Source organism: Podarcis liolepis (assembly GCF_965112155.1).
Source record: "Podarcis liolepis genome assembly, chromosome: 7".
In the NCBI taxonomy this organism is placed as follows: Eukaryota; Metazoa; Chordata; class Lepidosauria; order Squamata; family Lacertidae; genus Podarcis; species Podarcis liolepis.
This window is the reverse complement of record NC_139561.1, coordinates 9,991,361-10,006,808: the sequence shown is the minus strand read 5'-3', so window position 1 is coordinate 10,006,808 and position 15,448 is coordinate 9,991,361. Positions and strand designations below refer to the sequence as shown.

At 49.0% G+C, this 15,448-nt stretch overlaps 1 protein-coding gene across 5 annotated transcripts in view; it reads right to left on the bottom strand.

Moving 5' to 3' along the window:
• Positions 1-950: 950 nt before the first annotated feature.
• RPH3A (rabphilin 3A) overlaps positions 951-15,448 on the bottom strand; it is a 128,259-nt gene continuing 113,761 nt past the window's right edge. For all 5 annotated transcript variants that reach the window (XM_083511415.1, XM_083511416.1, XM_083511414.1 and 2 more), the window contains 4 exons: positions 11,966-12,117; positions 9,435-9,516; positions 7,638-7,734; positions 951-6,379 (listed from right to left, as the gene is read on the bottom strand). In XM_083511415.1, coding sequence (XP_083367541.1) covers positions 6,249-6,379; positions 7,638-7,734; positions 9,435-9,516; positions 11,966-12,117 — 462 coding nt within the window. In that variant the 3' untranslated portion in view covers positions 951-6,248. The remainder of the gene's footprint in view (positions 6,380-7,637; positions 7,735-9,434; positions 9,517-11,965; positions 12,118-15,448) is intronic.

Below are 15,448 nucleotides of genomic sequence, written 5' to 3'. Positions count from 1 at the left end.
TAAACCGAGACGTGCTTTCCCTAATGAGGACTCCTGCCACCGTTTGTCTTCCATTCTTAGACCGCGGTAAAGTTCTCAAACCAAGACACTATTTCTGGTTTTGCTGAGTTTGTGAACCAAATCGTTCTTAAACTGGACTGTTCTTAAACCAAGGTACCACTGTATAAGAGAACAAGCTGTTCACGGTGGGTTCTGGCCAGGGCCTCTTTCCTCGACAGCCCCAGAGAGGAGGAGGTGGAGCCAGGAAGGAAGGAAGGAAGGAAGGAAGGAAGGAGACTGAGAGACAACGAAGAAGAAGAAGAAGAGGAGTTTGGATTTGATAGCCCGCTTTATCACTACCTGAAAGAGTCTCAAAGCGGTTAACAATCTCCTTTCCCTTCCTCCCCCACAACAAACACTCTGTGTGGTGAGTGGGACTGAGAGACTTCAGAGAAGTGTGACTAGCCCAAGGTCACCCAGCAGCTGCATGTGGAGGAGCGGGGAAGCGAACCTGGTTCACCAGATTACGAGTCCACCACTCTTAACCACTACACCACACTGGATCTCTTGGTTATACTGTAGAGTTATACTGTAGTGTGCCAGGCCTCAGACAGGATTGGAAGACTGATCAGATACCTTCCGCCCCACCCCACCCCTCCAACGATCTTGGATCCATCTTATTTATCTATTGAATTTCTAGCCCACCTCTTCCTCCAAGATGCTCAAGAAGCCATCTACATGGTTTCCCTGCTCCACAACCGCCCTGCGAGGTAGTTGTGGCTGAGGCAGTCAGTGGCCCTGGGACACCCGGTGTGGCCAATTGGGGATCTGACTCCTGGTTTCTCCCAGGTCCTAGTCCAACAATCTTTAACAAAACTGCACCACCCTGGTTCTTGGAAGTGTTTCCACCTCGACTTCTGCCTCAGGTGCATCTGTTCAAGAGATGCAGGTGACAAAAACACAAAGCAAAGTGAGGTTTCCCCCCAGGTTGTTTTCACTTTATTAGGTATGACATGAAGAAAAGTGGGGGGGTTTCTTACACCTGCATGCAGCAGAAGTTCAGGTGGGATTAGGTTTTTGTGGTGTTGTTTTTAGTACTGGTGGTAGGTTGGCTGTTAAATAGTTGTAAACTGTTTTTATTTCTCTGTGAAGTCTCATTGCATGCTTGAGAGAATGCAATTGTCAAGAGAAGGAAGAGGGGGGGAGGGGAGGGGTGTGTACCATTCCTGATCTAAGATGTTCATGCTTTATTTACAAAGAACGAAAGCGGGCACATTACAAAATGGTCACAAACTGCCAAGAAGTTGAAGGGGTGGAGAGGGGGTGGACATCCGTGAAAATCTGGGAGGGCGGATGGGAGAAATGCATGTCTCCTTTCTTGGTTTTTTCCCCGACAAGAATCTTCACACCGCGCTGTGCAAAAACCAGACTTTGGAGGAAAACAAACCACTTGCACAAAGAAGGCGTCTCCAGACGGCATGTGAAATGGAGGAGAAGAGAACCGCTGGCGCCAGAGGGGAGGAGTCCCTGTCTGGGCAGTGCTTGAAGGCCTTTGCTCTGCATCTAACCTTGGCATTAAATGAGACTGGCATCAGCCTTTGGGGGGAGACTTGCAACAGGTTCCTCTTGATGTGTATTTTGGAAAGAGACGACAGGAGCAAAGAGAGAAGAGTGCCACGCTTTGCACTCGCCTCTCCAACACCGTCCCAACTCTCTCCAGGGACACGGACACACACACACCCCACACACCCCACCCTACAAGAGTGCGTTGGCCTGACAGATGCGCCCTTGAAAAGCAGTAATGCATCTCACACGCCAGGATGGAAGACGAGATATTTCTGGCGGGAGGGGTGTGTGTGTGTAGAACCTCTTACATGTTTGTGAAGCTGGAATGTCGCTCATCATACAAAGTTCTGAGGCACCTCTGCTGTCTCACTCGTTTTGGCTTCTGGCTCCCACCCTCCGTCGGCAGATGAGCCCCAGAAGTCTGCCCACATATGGTGGCCCTTGGATCAAAAAACGTTCGCCGCCCCAGTCTTCATCCATCTGATGTCCCAACCATCTCATTGCCGTTCCCCAGAATTTAAATGTGAAAGAGAAAACATGCTTTCCTAGCATGAACCAGTGATCTTGGTTACATTGGAGGGAGAGCACTGTGAGTGGAAGTCCTGTGTGCTAGCAGGTCCCAAAGATACACCAGATCTGGGACCTTGTCACCAGCGTATCACAAGGGATCCATTAGCCTAAAGTTCTGCCAGGTGGTCAGATGGCTACCAGCACAGATAGGCTGCTGGATGGTTCTTGCTGTCTACAAAAGGAACCCCCCAAAAAATCCCAGTAAGTTTTATGAAATCTTAGAAGATTTGTCTGGACAGATGATTAGATAGACAGAGTTGGGGACGGACAGACCCAAAGAGTCATCTAGTCCAACTCATTGCAATGCCGGAATGGATAGAGAAATAGAGTAATACTACAAGGTCAAGGTAGGTAAATAAGTTTGGCTGCACCAGAACTCTGAGGCTGTGACCTTCTGACAGGCCAACAAGGAAAAACAACACCCTGTTGAAACTCTCATCCAGGACAAGACAGCTGAGACATCTTTCATGAAGCTGTCCTTCACAAATGTACAACTAAGAGTCTATTGGACAAGGAAGATGAGAGGGAGATTTGCTACTGGAAACCACAGGGAAGAGTGGTCATTGGGGCCCTGCTCTGAAAGAAGCAGACCACTGTCAAGAACTGGGCAGAGGAGGAATGGCAGAGACCATCTCCCTCAAATCCTGACCCTTCCAGGGAGGAGGAACACTGGTTTGCGGGAGGTCACAGAGGCAGATGAGGGGGAAAGTTGGGAAATAATGGGAGAGGAGGAGGCAGAACTGGAACGGCCAGTCTTTAGAAAGCATTCCAGACTCTCCATCTCCCAGGACCCGGCGAGCCTTAAAAGTAGGACAGCAAAGAGCTTAAAGACAGAGGTCATGGAGCAGGACCTGTAGAAGTGACAGATGAAGAAGTGGGAGAGATTCACTCGGGACAATGCCATTATCCAAGAGGCTGGGTTCTCTTTAGCCTCTCTCTGTAATATCGGAATAAAAAAGGACAGTAAGAAACTTCCCCTTGTTTTTATACTTTCCTGGGCAACCAGCCGAAAGCCGCTGACAGCATCCTGACCACCACACAAAAATGGCCCAGGTGCGAACTCGCAGGTGAAGGGTAACGGAACCAGCACTCCTGAAGGTGAGGCAGGTGGACGAGGAAGCGACCACAGTTCAGCGCCTACTTTTTACATAGGTTTGAAATTGTGCCATGTTGAATCCTTCCTGTCCGTTTCCAGATCAGGGTGGCCCATGATTTGCATGGACTGGGGTTGTGTTGCACGCCTAAAGTCCCAGGTTCAGGGCTCAGCAATTCCAGGTGGGGCTGAGAATGTCCTCAACCTGAAACCACAAAGACCTGCTGCCTAAACAAGGTAGACCAATGGTCTAAGCAATGTTCCTATGTTGTTGGACTCTGTCACGTTCTCTGGTGCTGATGGGGGTCCAGCAACATCAGCAGAGCACCAGGTTTCCAATTCTTGTTCCAGATCATCTTCATCCCATGTGAAAAAGGCTAGTTATCTTCTGACTCTTTCTTATGACACTTGAGGTTGGGGCTGTTTGGTTTGTACAGTTTTGGTTTAGCGGGGTTTGCACTTATCTTACGTACGAGGTGTGTCAGGAAGATGTCCTCTTCCATTGCTGGATGAACATCTTTTGATGTCCTGCTGCAACTCTCAGCCACAGCTTCCAGTAAAGCCCCATGAGGTCCTTGGCAACGCTTTCCAGGAAACACAGGGCCTTGCGGTAAAGGTTTGAGAGCCCCAGAGAGATGGCCTGAAGAATGCAAGGACGTCAGCAAAAATGACCTCAGCCACCTTGAATGAAAAATGCAACCATGACAAGAAAATGCAACCATCAAATGCAACCATCCATGAGAATTCCACTGGAATCTGCCCCCTTCCAAATTTTTTTCTTATCAATGGAATATTTTTAAAAAGCAGAAGCTACTCTGAAGTTCAACTCCTGGGACCTCCAGAATGAACTTACTCAGGAAGCATCTGGTGGGAAGGACTGGATCTGGGATGGAGATCCCAGAGTTGCTACCCATTGGACGATCCTGGGCCAGGTAGACCAACAGTGTGAGCTGGTGACGAAGGCAGATCTAGGGGAGCACAGCTGGTTTGGTTGCACTGGGCACAGAGCTTCTGAGACACCATTTCTGTCTGAGAAAAGTGGAGGGGCACCATTTTGTCCTTTGTCTTGAGCCAGGTATGGCTGCCTGAAGTCAACCTAGACCACATCATCCAATCAAAGCTTTGTGATGCCACTCTGAACAGGCGTGGCTTCCGCTAAAGAGTTCTGGGAGCTGTAGTTAAGGGTGCTGGGATTGCGAGCAGACCCCTATTCCCCTAACAATTGTCATAGCTTCCTGGGAAGAGGGATTAAGCCACTCTGGAAATTGCAGCTCTGCAAGGGGAATAAGGTCCTCCTAACAATTCTCAACACCCTTCACAAACCACAGCCCCCAGAATTCATTGGAGGAAGCCATGACTGTTTAAAGGGTCATCGTAGTACTTTAAATGGATTGTGAGTGTGGCTACTACAGCATGGCCCCACATAACACCTAACCAATGCTTTTGTGCTATGGGGTTTTTTGTTTTCAAGTTTCAACACAGGTATAAGACCTAAGAAGTATGAAAATGTTGTATATCCATACAGATGCATGCCAGGTCTCAAGCCACAGCGAACATGACCTGGGAGATTTCAGGTGGCCATTTTGATGGTGCCGCCACCAGCAAGTCCAAGCTAAAGGAGAGGGCTTTGGGGAGAACTAGCTCAACAAGCAAGGAAACCTCTTGAGTGGCAGATAAGCCACATGGCGCTGCCCCTATTTCGCCGAAGCTTCTGGGTCAGGCTTGCTCTTTGCTGTGCACAAGAAGGGCCCTGCACAAATATTGCAAATGCACCACCGCTCCAAGCTGCCTCTACCTCTGAACGTCTGAACCTTAGATTCTGGGTGTGCTCCAAAAACAGTAGGGCATGGTCAATGGGAACACCTCCTGGAACTTCCATGTATCATTGGACTCCAGATCCCATCATCCCTGACCATCGGGCCACGCTGGCTTCTAGGGCTCATGGGAGTTGGACAACACCTGGAGGGCACCAGAGCAGTAACAGCTATCCTATCCAGACAGCTGTCCTAGACAGGTCCCATTAACATGAAGAGGACTTTGTCCAACAGCACCACACAGTGGGTGGGAGCAGAAGCACAGCATAATTTCTTTTTTTTTTACTGGCCATTCAGCCCACGTAGTTGCCAAACCAGGAAGGACGAAGGTGGTCCTTAAAAGTGTCCGAGATGGCACCAAGCAACGCTGAGAAATGAATCTTGGCGGAATTACATCTATGGCGGGTCACAGAAAAAGGCGAGACCAAAGTGAGGCTAAGAGTCGGAAGCCCAAGCTTTCTACAGCGCAGGCGTTGGTTTCCGAAAGACTTGCGCTATCTGGCTGGTTTGGTCTGGTTTCGTTTCAGCCGCCCCACATGCTCGGAGCAGCCGGATCAAAAAACCGTAGCCGTGCATTTTCCCATGAGCGATGCACAGCGTAGTTTGAGTGTGCAAAGAGGAACCTTCCACATGCCCAGGTGGAGACTGGAGGAAGGTGGGCAAGGAGGTCAATTCAAGGGCACTTAAGAGTACAAAGAGCTTTTCAACAGGTCGGGGAGAAGCACGGCGAAGTTGGGTCAGGTCGGGTGGGTGGGTGTCATTTAGCTGTCAGGATAAGCAGAGGCCAAACGTAAAATATTTCCAGTGCTGGGCTATTGCTAGAAAAAGTCTATACATCAATGCACCCACGGCAGGAGAAGGTGGCGGTGGCAGGAATGGGTCACGATACAAAACATAAAAGAGAACCTTTATCCTTGGCGTGGAGAATAGAGGAGAAGCAAGAGAGAAGTTGCTTCCCGGAAGGAGGCAGACAAAGAAAGGGAAGGAAGAGAGAGAGAGGGACGAAGGGAGCAGCAGCTGCTTCCCGAAGGAGGCAGGAGACGATGGAGAAGAAGAAGGAAAACAAGAAGAAAAGGGAGATGATTAAGGAGGGAAGCCTCTCTTGCGAAAGAGGCAGGAGATGAGAGGGGAATCATTTCCCCAGGAGTGAAAGAAAGATGTCTGGGAATCTACAATGAGTTGGGTGGAGGAGGGTTCAGGTACGGTGGGGTGGGGGGCGGTTTCTCCTAATCGCTGGCCACGTGGTTCTCGTTCTGTAAGGCGTGCCAGCGCTCTATCTTCTTGTCCTTGTTCTTCAGACACTCGTACCAGTGTTTCAAGCGCTCGCCTTTGGCTGTGATGCCCAGCTGGCACCCACCTGCAAGAGACAGAAAGGCAGCTGCAGAGAGAGGCTTTCCGTGCATCATAAGGTACCCCTGCCCATACGGGTCAGTCGTGTCCGACTCTAGGGTTGTGCGCCCATCTCGCTTAAGAGGCCGGGGGCCAGCAATGTCCGGAGACACTTCCGGGTCACGTGGCCAGCGTGATGAAGCTGCTCTGGCGAGCCGGCACCAGCGCAGCACACGGAAACGCTGTTTACCTTCCCGCTATAAAGCGGAAACTATTTATCTACTTGCACTTAGGGGTGCTTTCGAACTGCTAGGTGGGCAGGAGCTGGGTCCGAAAGACAGGAGCTCACCCCGCCGCGGGGATTCGAACCGCCGACCATGCGATCGGCAAGTCCTAGGCACTGAGGTTTTACCCACAGCGCCACCCGCGTCCCTCCGTGCATCATGGCAGGCCTCAAACCAGGACCCCACTTCCAGGTTATCTTTTTTTTCTTAAATCTGACAGTTTGCATCTCATTCAACCAAAACTCAACAGTTGCCCTGGGTTACCTGGCTGAGATGATCCCCTGCAATGCCCACGGTCCCATCAAAGATCTGGTGCCACCTCCCCTAACCGGGTCCCCCTCCCAGGGGCTTTGGACTGCAACTCCCATCAGTCCCCAGCCAGCAAGGGCTGAGTGGGGCTGCTGGGAGTTGTAGTCCCAAAGCATCATTGGGTGGAGGAGGACCAGGAAGACCTTGCACTGAAGATTGTACTGCAAAGCACCTCTTGGTCTCAACTAGGGCCAGGGCCTTTTCAGTACTGGCCCCAACTTGGTGGAATGCTCTGTCACAAGAGACTAGGGCCCTGCGGGACTTGACATCTTTCTGCAGGGCCTGCAAGACAGAGCTGTTCCGCCTGGCCTTTGGTTTGGATTCTGTCTGACCCTTAGGTTTGCCTCCCCTTATGGTTTTGATCTATGGGCTACTATTAAAATGAAGCTGCATTTTAAATTGCATTTTACCCCGTATTTTAAATTGGTCCGTCCCCCCCGCCATTATGTTAATATTGTAATTTTACTGGTGTTAGCCGCCCTGAGCCCGGCTCTGGCCGGGGAGGGCAGGGTATATTAAAAAAATATTATTTATTATTATTATTATTGAGAAAGAAACCCAATAAACAACCCATTCCTGGATATCCTAAGAACCTAAAACTCAATTTTTTTACACACCCACACACATCACCGTGGTTTAATAAACCCTAATTAAACAAGCTGAGATTCCCCCATTGTTTCTGATAGCACTCACCAATATAATCGTTGGATTTGCCAATGTCGTAGTCCCAAACCGATATGTCGAGCTGCTTCTTGGCTAGGTCGCTGTGTTTGATATCGTAGAAAAACTCCTGCCAAAAAGATAACACTCTCCATCAAGGATCAAGTGGTGGAGCTTTGGGGAGGGGGCAGAGAAGGCCTTGGCCCGCTAGCCTCCCCCTCCTTGCTCAAAGCAGGCTTCTGTCGATAACCAGGAAGAAGAAGAGTTTGGATTTGATATCCCGCTTTATCACTACCCGAAGGAGTCTCAAAGCGGCTAACATTCTCCTTTCCCTTCCTCCCCCACAACAAACACTCTGTGAGGTGAGTGGGGCTGAGAGACTTCAAAGAAGTGTGACTGGCCCAAGGTCACCCAGCAGCTGCATGTGGAGGAGCAGGGAATCGAACCCGGTTCACCAGATTACGAGACTACCGCTCTTAACCACTACACCACACTGGCTCTCAAACTTCGTTCAGACGAAGCAAGGAGGGGGTTCAGTTCTAGGGGCGGATGGAACTGAGCACAGGTGGGTTGACGTGAAGCCAGCCCAGTATTCACTATCTACAATATATACACCACAAACTCATCCCTGTTTCATCACTGCCCATTTCTGGGGCTGCCTCTAAAGTACTGCCTTCCTGACCACTGGCTATGTTGACTAGGGCTGATGGAAGCTGGAATCCTATCTGGGCCGGGTTGCAGCCCGGACTTTGGTAGCAAAGGGGTGGAAGGAAGAAGAAGCCCCAACAGTAACGGACTGGCATAATAAACTACACGAATTTGCTGAAATGGCGCAGTTGACAAATAGCCTGAGAGGCAACTCAAAACAAAAATTTATGGAAAAATGGGATAGATATATGTTCAAAAATTTAGTAAAGGTTTGCTATCTATGCTAGTGTTCAACTGACGTTGGAGAGAAATTGAGTTGAGAAACAAGATTAAGGGTACATATTGATATAGGAATGTATTAGATAAAATGTAAAGAAATATACAATAATAAGAGTACATTCATTTGTAAAAAAAGAATATACAACGAGATTGACAGGAAATCCGTAGTGCTGGTACAAATATTATTTTGAAATGCCTTTATGTCTTTGTTTCTTTTCCCCCCCCTTTTTTTTCTTTCTTTAGGTACATAAATTTGGTATATAAACTTTGTATACATGTTGGAAATTATATTATAATATGCCCTGTAATGTAATATGATAATGTATACATATGTGACATAAGAACGTTAATAATAATAATAATAATAATAATAATAATAATAATAAGGAATCCTATCTGGGCCTTTTCAGTGGTGGCTCCTGGCTGTGCAATGCCTTCCCGACTGAGGTGCACTGGTACCTCCCTCTTTATTGGCTTTCAGGAGGAATCTGACAACATTCCTGTTTTCACCCAGGTGTTTGGTGGCTGAAAAAGTACTGGAAGAATGTTTTTGAACTTTGCAGAAACTGATTTTAGATGTTTTTAACAGTGTTTTTAGAATGTGTTAAACTGTTTGCTTTGTTTCTTTAATGGTACATCTGTTTGTCACCCAACTCCTTGGGGAGGAAGAGCGGAAGGTTAATACAGCACATAGATAATAATGATGAATAAATAATCTGGAGAGCATCAGGCTGGGGAAAGCCGGCGTGTGTGGCAAGCAGGCTCTGAAAATCTCAGATCCACGAATGCACCACATGGAATGTGAGAAGAGGCCTTAGAATCATAGCGTCGTGGAGTTGGAAGGGACCACAAGGATCATCTAGTCCAACCCCCTGAAACACAGGAATCTTAGCCTTGCCTCACCTCATTAAACTCCGGGTTCAACGTCTTCTTTTTAATCTGCGTCTTCTGTTTCGCTTTCTTCCCCATGTCCGGCTTTAAGCATCTGGAAAGAAGAAGATGCGAGCGTTTTTCTCCAGAACTTGGAGGATTGTGAAAGACAGCTGAAAAACTAAAAGGGGCAAGCATCAGTCCATGTGGAAGGAAAAGGGGTCTCTCTTCTGACCATGTTTTTGGGATGTAACGGTGATGCATAATTGTGGAAAGAGCGAGCAGGGAGGTGGTTTGCTGAACTGTCAAGCTACCATATTTTCTGCACTTTCTCCCTCCTAAAAAGTAAGGGGAAATGTGTGTGCGTCTTATGGAGCGAATGCAGGCTGCGCGGCTAAGCCAGAAGCCAGAACAGGGAGAGGGAGCGCTGTACAGCGCTCCGTCTCGCTGTTCTAGCTTCTGGCTTAGCTGCGCAAAGCGTCCGCAGGGCAGGGGGATGAAGGCAGCCCGCTGCCCTGCGGAGGCTTCACAGGCTGTCCCAGAAGCCAGAACAGCGAGACGGAGCACTGCGCAGCGCTCCGTCTCACTGTTCTAGCTTCGGGGTTAGCGGCGCAAAGCCTCCGCAGGGCAGCTGGCTGCCTTCATCCCGCTGCCCTCCGGAGGCTTCGCAGGCTGTCCCAGAAGCCTCCGCAGGGCACGGGGATGAAGGCTCCCTCTAGCTGCACAGCGCTCCCTCTAGCTATTCTGGCTTTTGGGTGGCCCCGCAAAGCCTCCGCAGGGCACGGGGATGAAGGCTCCCCTTGCCCTGCTGAGGCTTTGCGCAAAGCTAGACCAGCTATCCCAGTGGCTATCCCAGAAGCCAGATCCCTCTTGCTGTTCTGGCTTCTGGGATTCAGAATTCCCCCCCCCCCTTATTTCCTCCCCCCCCCCCCAAACTAGGTGCGTCCTATCATCTGGTGCGTCCTATAGAGCGAAAAATACGGGTAATTCTTTGGGGGGGGGGAATGAACAGAAAAACAGATTATCCCAGAGGTGATGGATTTGTGACTCTCCACAGGTGACAAACATGTTGGGCCACCGCTCCCACCATAGAAGGAGCAGCTGCTTGGCATGGAGAAGGTTCAACACTCCTGCCTGAAACCCTGAAGAGCTGCTGTCGTTCAGTGTAGACAATACTGAGCTCATGTTGCTGCTTCCCCTCTGCTGCTCCTCCTCCTTCTGGCTCCATCTCCTCCCAACAGGGATGGGGCCGAAAGTTGGTCCAGTCTGCCTTTTAACCAACCCCATTCACAGTTCCCAAAGCAATATGCGAACCAGAACACAGCCATGCCCCAAAATGTGCACTTTCCCATATGTTGTGAGGCATCCCTCCAGCCAAAACAAATAAATGAATGTTTGCAAACATGGATATTTAGAGGAAAGTGTGCATATAAATGCATATAAATTGGGGGTGGGGGCGCGACCCAACGTTACTATGCATTCTGCTTGGAGAAATTCAGCTTTTCCTATGCTAAAAAGTCCCAAACACTGAAGCCTTTCTTCGTAGGGGAGCCGCACCCTTGCCTGCCACTTCCGTCCTGGAAACATGGGGTGGGATAGCAATGTTTGCCAAGAGTCGTGTCATCTCATGCTGGTGCCAGCTGAGCTGAACGATTGGGTAAAGTGGCGAGATTTAGTAGGAATAGGGAAGGTAATGCGAGATTACATGGCAAAGCACCAAAATTATCGGGGAAAGAGGCACACTTTTCCTGAGCACTCTCAGAATTGCAAGCGACTAAGTAATTAGGGACGTGGGTGGCACTGTGGGTTAAACCACAGAGCCTAGGACTTGCCGATCAGAAGGTCAGCAGTTCGAATGCCCGTAACAGGGTGAGCTCCTGTTGCTCAGTCCCTGCTCCTACCCACCTAGCAGTTTGAAAGCACCTCAAAGTGCAAGTAGATAAATAGGTACCGCTCCGGCAGGAAGGAAAATGGCATTTTCGTGCGCTGCTCTGGTTCGCCAGAAGCGGCTTAGTCATGCTGGCCACATGATCCGGAAGCTGTACGCCGGCTCCCTCAGCCAATAAAGCGAGATGAGCGCCGCAACCCCAGAGTCATCTGCGACTGGACCTGATGGTCAGGGGTCCCTTTACACTTTGCCTTTACTAAGTAATTGACAGGGGCGCGGGTGGCACTGTGGGTTAAACCACAGAGCCTAGGACTTGCCGATCAGAAGGTTGGCGGTTCGAATCCCCGCAATGGGGTGAGCTCCCGTTGCTCGGTCCCTGCTCCTGCCCACCTAGCAGTTCGAAAGCACGTCAAAGTGCAAGTAGATAAATAGGTACCGCTCCGGCGGGAAGGTAAACAGCGTATCTGTGTGCTGCTCTGGTTTGCCAGAAGCAGCTTAGTCATGCTGGCCACATGACCCGGAAGCTGTACGACGGCTCCCTCGGCCAGTAAAGCGAGATGAGTGCCGCAACCCCAGAGTCGGCCACAACTGGACTTATCGGTCAGGGGTCCCTTTACCTAAGTAAATGACAAAGCTGGCAGCCAACAAAGCCCAGGAGTTTGTGCCCAGGACGTACATTTTCACAAAAGGGTCAGAGTAGCCGTTGGCGTCCATGGCCGCTAAATGGACGCAACGCACGATGCCGACGACGAGGCCTCCTTTCGGAGTGCTGTACATGAGGGACACCAGGATTTTGCCCCGTTCCTCCACGTCGCCCGCTTGGCCCATCTGTGGGGGAGAAAGAGGGAGTCTGCATTTTGGGATAGAGTCATAGAATCACAGAATTGTAGAGCCACCTCATGAGAAGAGAAGACTCCCTGGAAAAGACCCTGATGTTGGGAAAGATGGAGGGCGCAAGGAGAAGGGGACGACAGAGGATGAGATGGTGGGACGGTGTTCTCGAAGCTACCAGCATGAGTCTGACCAAACTGCGGGAGGCAACGGAAGACAGGAGTGCCTGGCGTGCTCTGGTCCAGGGGGGTCGCGAAGAGCCGGACACGACTAAACAACTAAACAACACCAACAAATGGTCATCATCCGAAGCCCCTGCAATGCAGGAATCACCACTAAATCATCCCTGACTGGAGGCTTGCATATGTCAGTCTGCATTTCTTAGTGCAGAAAGCGTTGATCTGATGTGCAGAGATTTTTTCTATTCTGATTACTTCAAGAGGGTTCTGGAAGCTTCTGGAAGCTTCTCTGTGTGAAGGAAACAAGCAGAAGCTTCATGATGTTTGGGTTATTCCTTCAGAAAAGCTGAGTACAGCTGCTTTAAACTGGTTCTCTTATCTCTTTTTGTCAAGGTGATACTGGCTATAAAAGTAAGGCCAGAGGGAGCCTAGGTTTCTCTTTCTCTTTCTATCTCTTTTCCTTCTGGTGTGGTGTTCTGTATACAGTGGTACCTCGGGTTACAGACGCTTCAGGTTACAGACGCTTCAGGTTACAGACGCTTCAGGTTACAGACGCTTCAGGTTACAGACACTTCAGGTTACAGACTCCGCTAACCCAGAAAGTATCTCAGGTTAAGAACTTTACCTCAGGATGAGAACAGAAATTGTGCGGCAGCAGCGTGAGGCCCCATTAGCTAAAGTGGTACCTCAGGTTAAGAACAGTTTCAGGTTAAGAACGGACCTCCAGAACGAATTAAGTTCATAACCCGAGGTACCAGTGTATAGTGTTAAGGTTTAGCCTTATTATAAGTTATTGTAAGTTTTAAGTTGTCTGCTGCAACTGGATTTCTTATAACACAGTGCCAATCCTGAATGTATTGGATTTGTGACCCTTAGGCTCATTTGCCTTCAGTAGCAATAAAGCTCTGCTGGATGAAATATTAATTGCCTCTGGTCTATTTTTGGGGAATCCTGAAACGTTTTTTAAGTTGTTACTCTGCTAACTATACAGTGGACGCTCAGGTTGCAAACGTGATCCGTGCGGGATGCACGTTCGCGACCCGCAGCGGCGCGTCTGCGCACGCACGGGTTGCGATTCGGTGCGTCTGCACATGCGCATGCACAAAGCGCGATTTAGCATGCACAACCACCAAAACCCAGATGTAACCTGTTCCGGTACTTCCGGGTTTCGGCGGTCCGCTACCTGAAAAAACGCACCCTGAAGCGTCTGTAACCCGAGGTATGACTATACATTGGAATCTGCTCTGGATCAGTATTGAGTAGAATTTCCATAACAAAACAACCTCTACTGAGAAACTTCCAAGGGAGTCCTGTTCTGCTGTCGAACAGTTCTTCCAGGTACTTTAGCTGAAATTTCCTTTCTTGTAATTTGAATCCATTGGTTCAGATCCTCCCCTCAGGATCAGCCTAAAACCAGCGCTCTGGCCTTGTTGGAATCTGCCCTTGAACTGGATGGAGGAGCGGCAGCTTTAGAAACCTTTAACTCAGCGGTTCTCAACCTGTGGGTCCCCAGATGTTGTTGGACTACAACTCCCATCCTCCCTGACCACTGGTCATGCTGGCTATGAACGATGGGAGTTGTAGTCCAACAACATCTGGGGACCCAAAGGTTGAGAAACACTGCTCTGACTTCAAGCCCCACCCCCCACTCGCATGCGGCCCCTGGAAGGCTTGCCTTTTTGGCAATGTGGCCCTTGGGCTGAAAAAAATGGTGTAGATCATCTAGAAAGATATCAGTACGGATTGTGTATTTGAAGAAATGAGCATTAATTTGCAATTGGGTTGGGGGTTTTTTGCCGGTTATTTTTGTTGATTTCCCAAATTGTTACAAATTGTTGCCAAATTACTTCAATTTAATACAATTTCCAGTTAATCTGCAATGGTGCAAATCTTCTAGGAATCCCCCCCCCCCCGATGGATTTCAATATGAATTGTGGTATATTTAAATCTATTTAATAAACTGATGGTTTTTTATATCTAAAAATTGTTTTTTTAAAAAAAATCTGCATAGGGAAACACATTGTGTCTGTAACACATTGAGTCTGTAACCTGAAGCATCTGTAACCTGAAGCATCTGTAACCCGAAGTATCACTGTATTCAGGTTGTCATTTGAGTGCTGCAGTCATCAAGTGACGGTCTCAGAAGCGGATTTAGGGGGTGGGGTGCCAAATTTTGGCGTCACACATACCGCTGCTGAAATTTGAGGCCCCAAGATCTGCCACTGGGGGCCCGAAAAGCACAAAACAGACCCTTGGGTTTTCAAAGAGTAACTCAGAAAATGCGGTGAAATGTTAAGTGTGACCACATGAGGGCACCTTGTGCAAAAAAAACCCGTTCTAGGGCAGGGGTAGGCAACCGAAGGCCCGTGGGCCGGATGCAGCCCAATCGCCTTCTCAATCCAGCCCGCAGATGGTCCGGGAATCAGCATGTTTTTACATGAGTAGAATGTGTCCTTTTATTTAAAATGCATCTCTGGGCTATCTGTGGGGCATAGGAATTCGTTCATTATTATTATTTTTCAAAATATAGTCCGGCCCCCCACATGGTCTGAGGGACGGTGGACCGGCCCACAGCTGAAAAAGGTTGCTGACCCCTGTTCTAGGGGGAGTGGGATTTGCTCAGCAAGATTGCCCAGCCACCCTCCTGGCACCCAACTAGTTGGTTTCTGTCCTAATGACCCAGGCTCTCCTCTCCAGATTAAAAGAGTCCTAGATCTCTCCCCCTAAGCTTCACATTTTGCAAAGCCAGCCCACAATCCTCAGAAAAGCGAGGCAACAGGAAAGAGACTAACAGCACTGCAGTCGGGAATTACTAACTGGGAAGACTAAACTAATTCATTCTTCCCCACCCCATGGATTTCCAAATGTTGCATCTTCCAAAGACCAGTTTAGAACTGGGCAGGCACCGTTAAAGCATTTTGGACTGGCGTCTTTTAGGGAGGAAATAGAAAAAAGACAGTCATGGAACTGAGAAATTGCACAAAACAAATGAAATACCGTGAAAATCCCTGAAACGAGAAGTAACAGTCTTTAACATCAGCAGTAACACCTAGACCAGGGGTCTGCAACCTTTAAGACAAAAAGAGCCACTTGGACCTGTTTCCGAAGAAAAAAAAACTGGGAGCCGCAAAACTCGTCATTATAAAAAT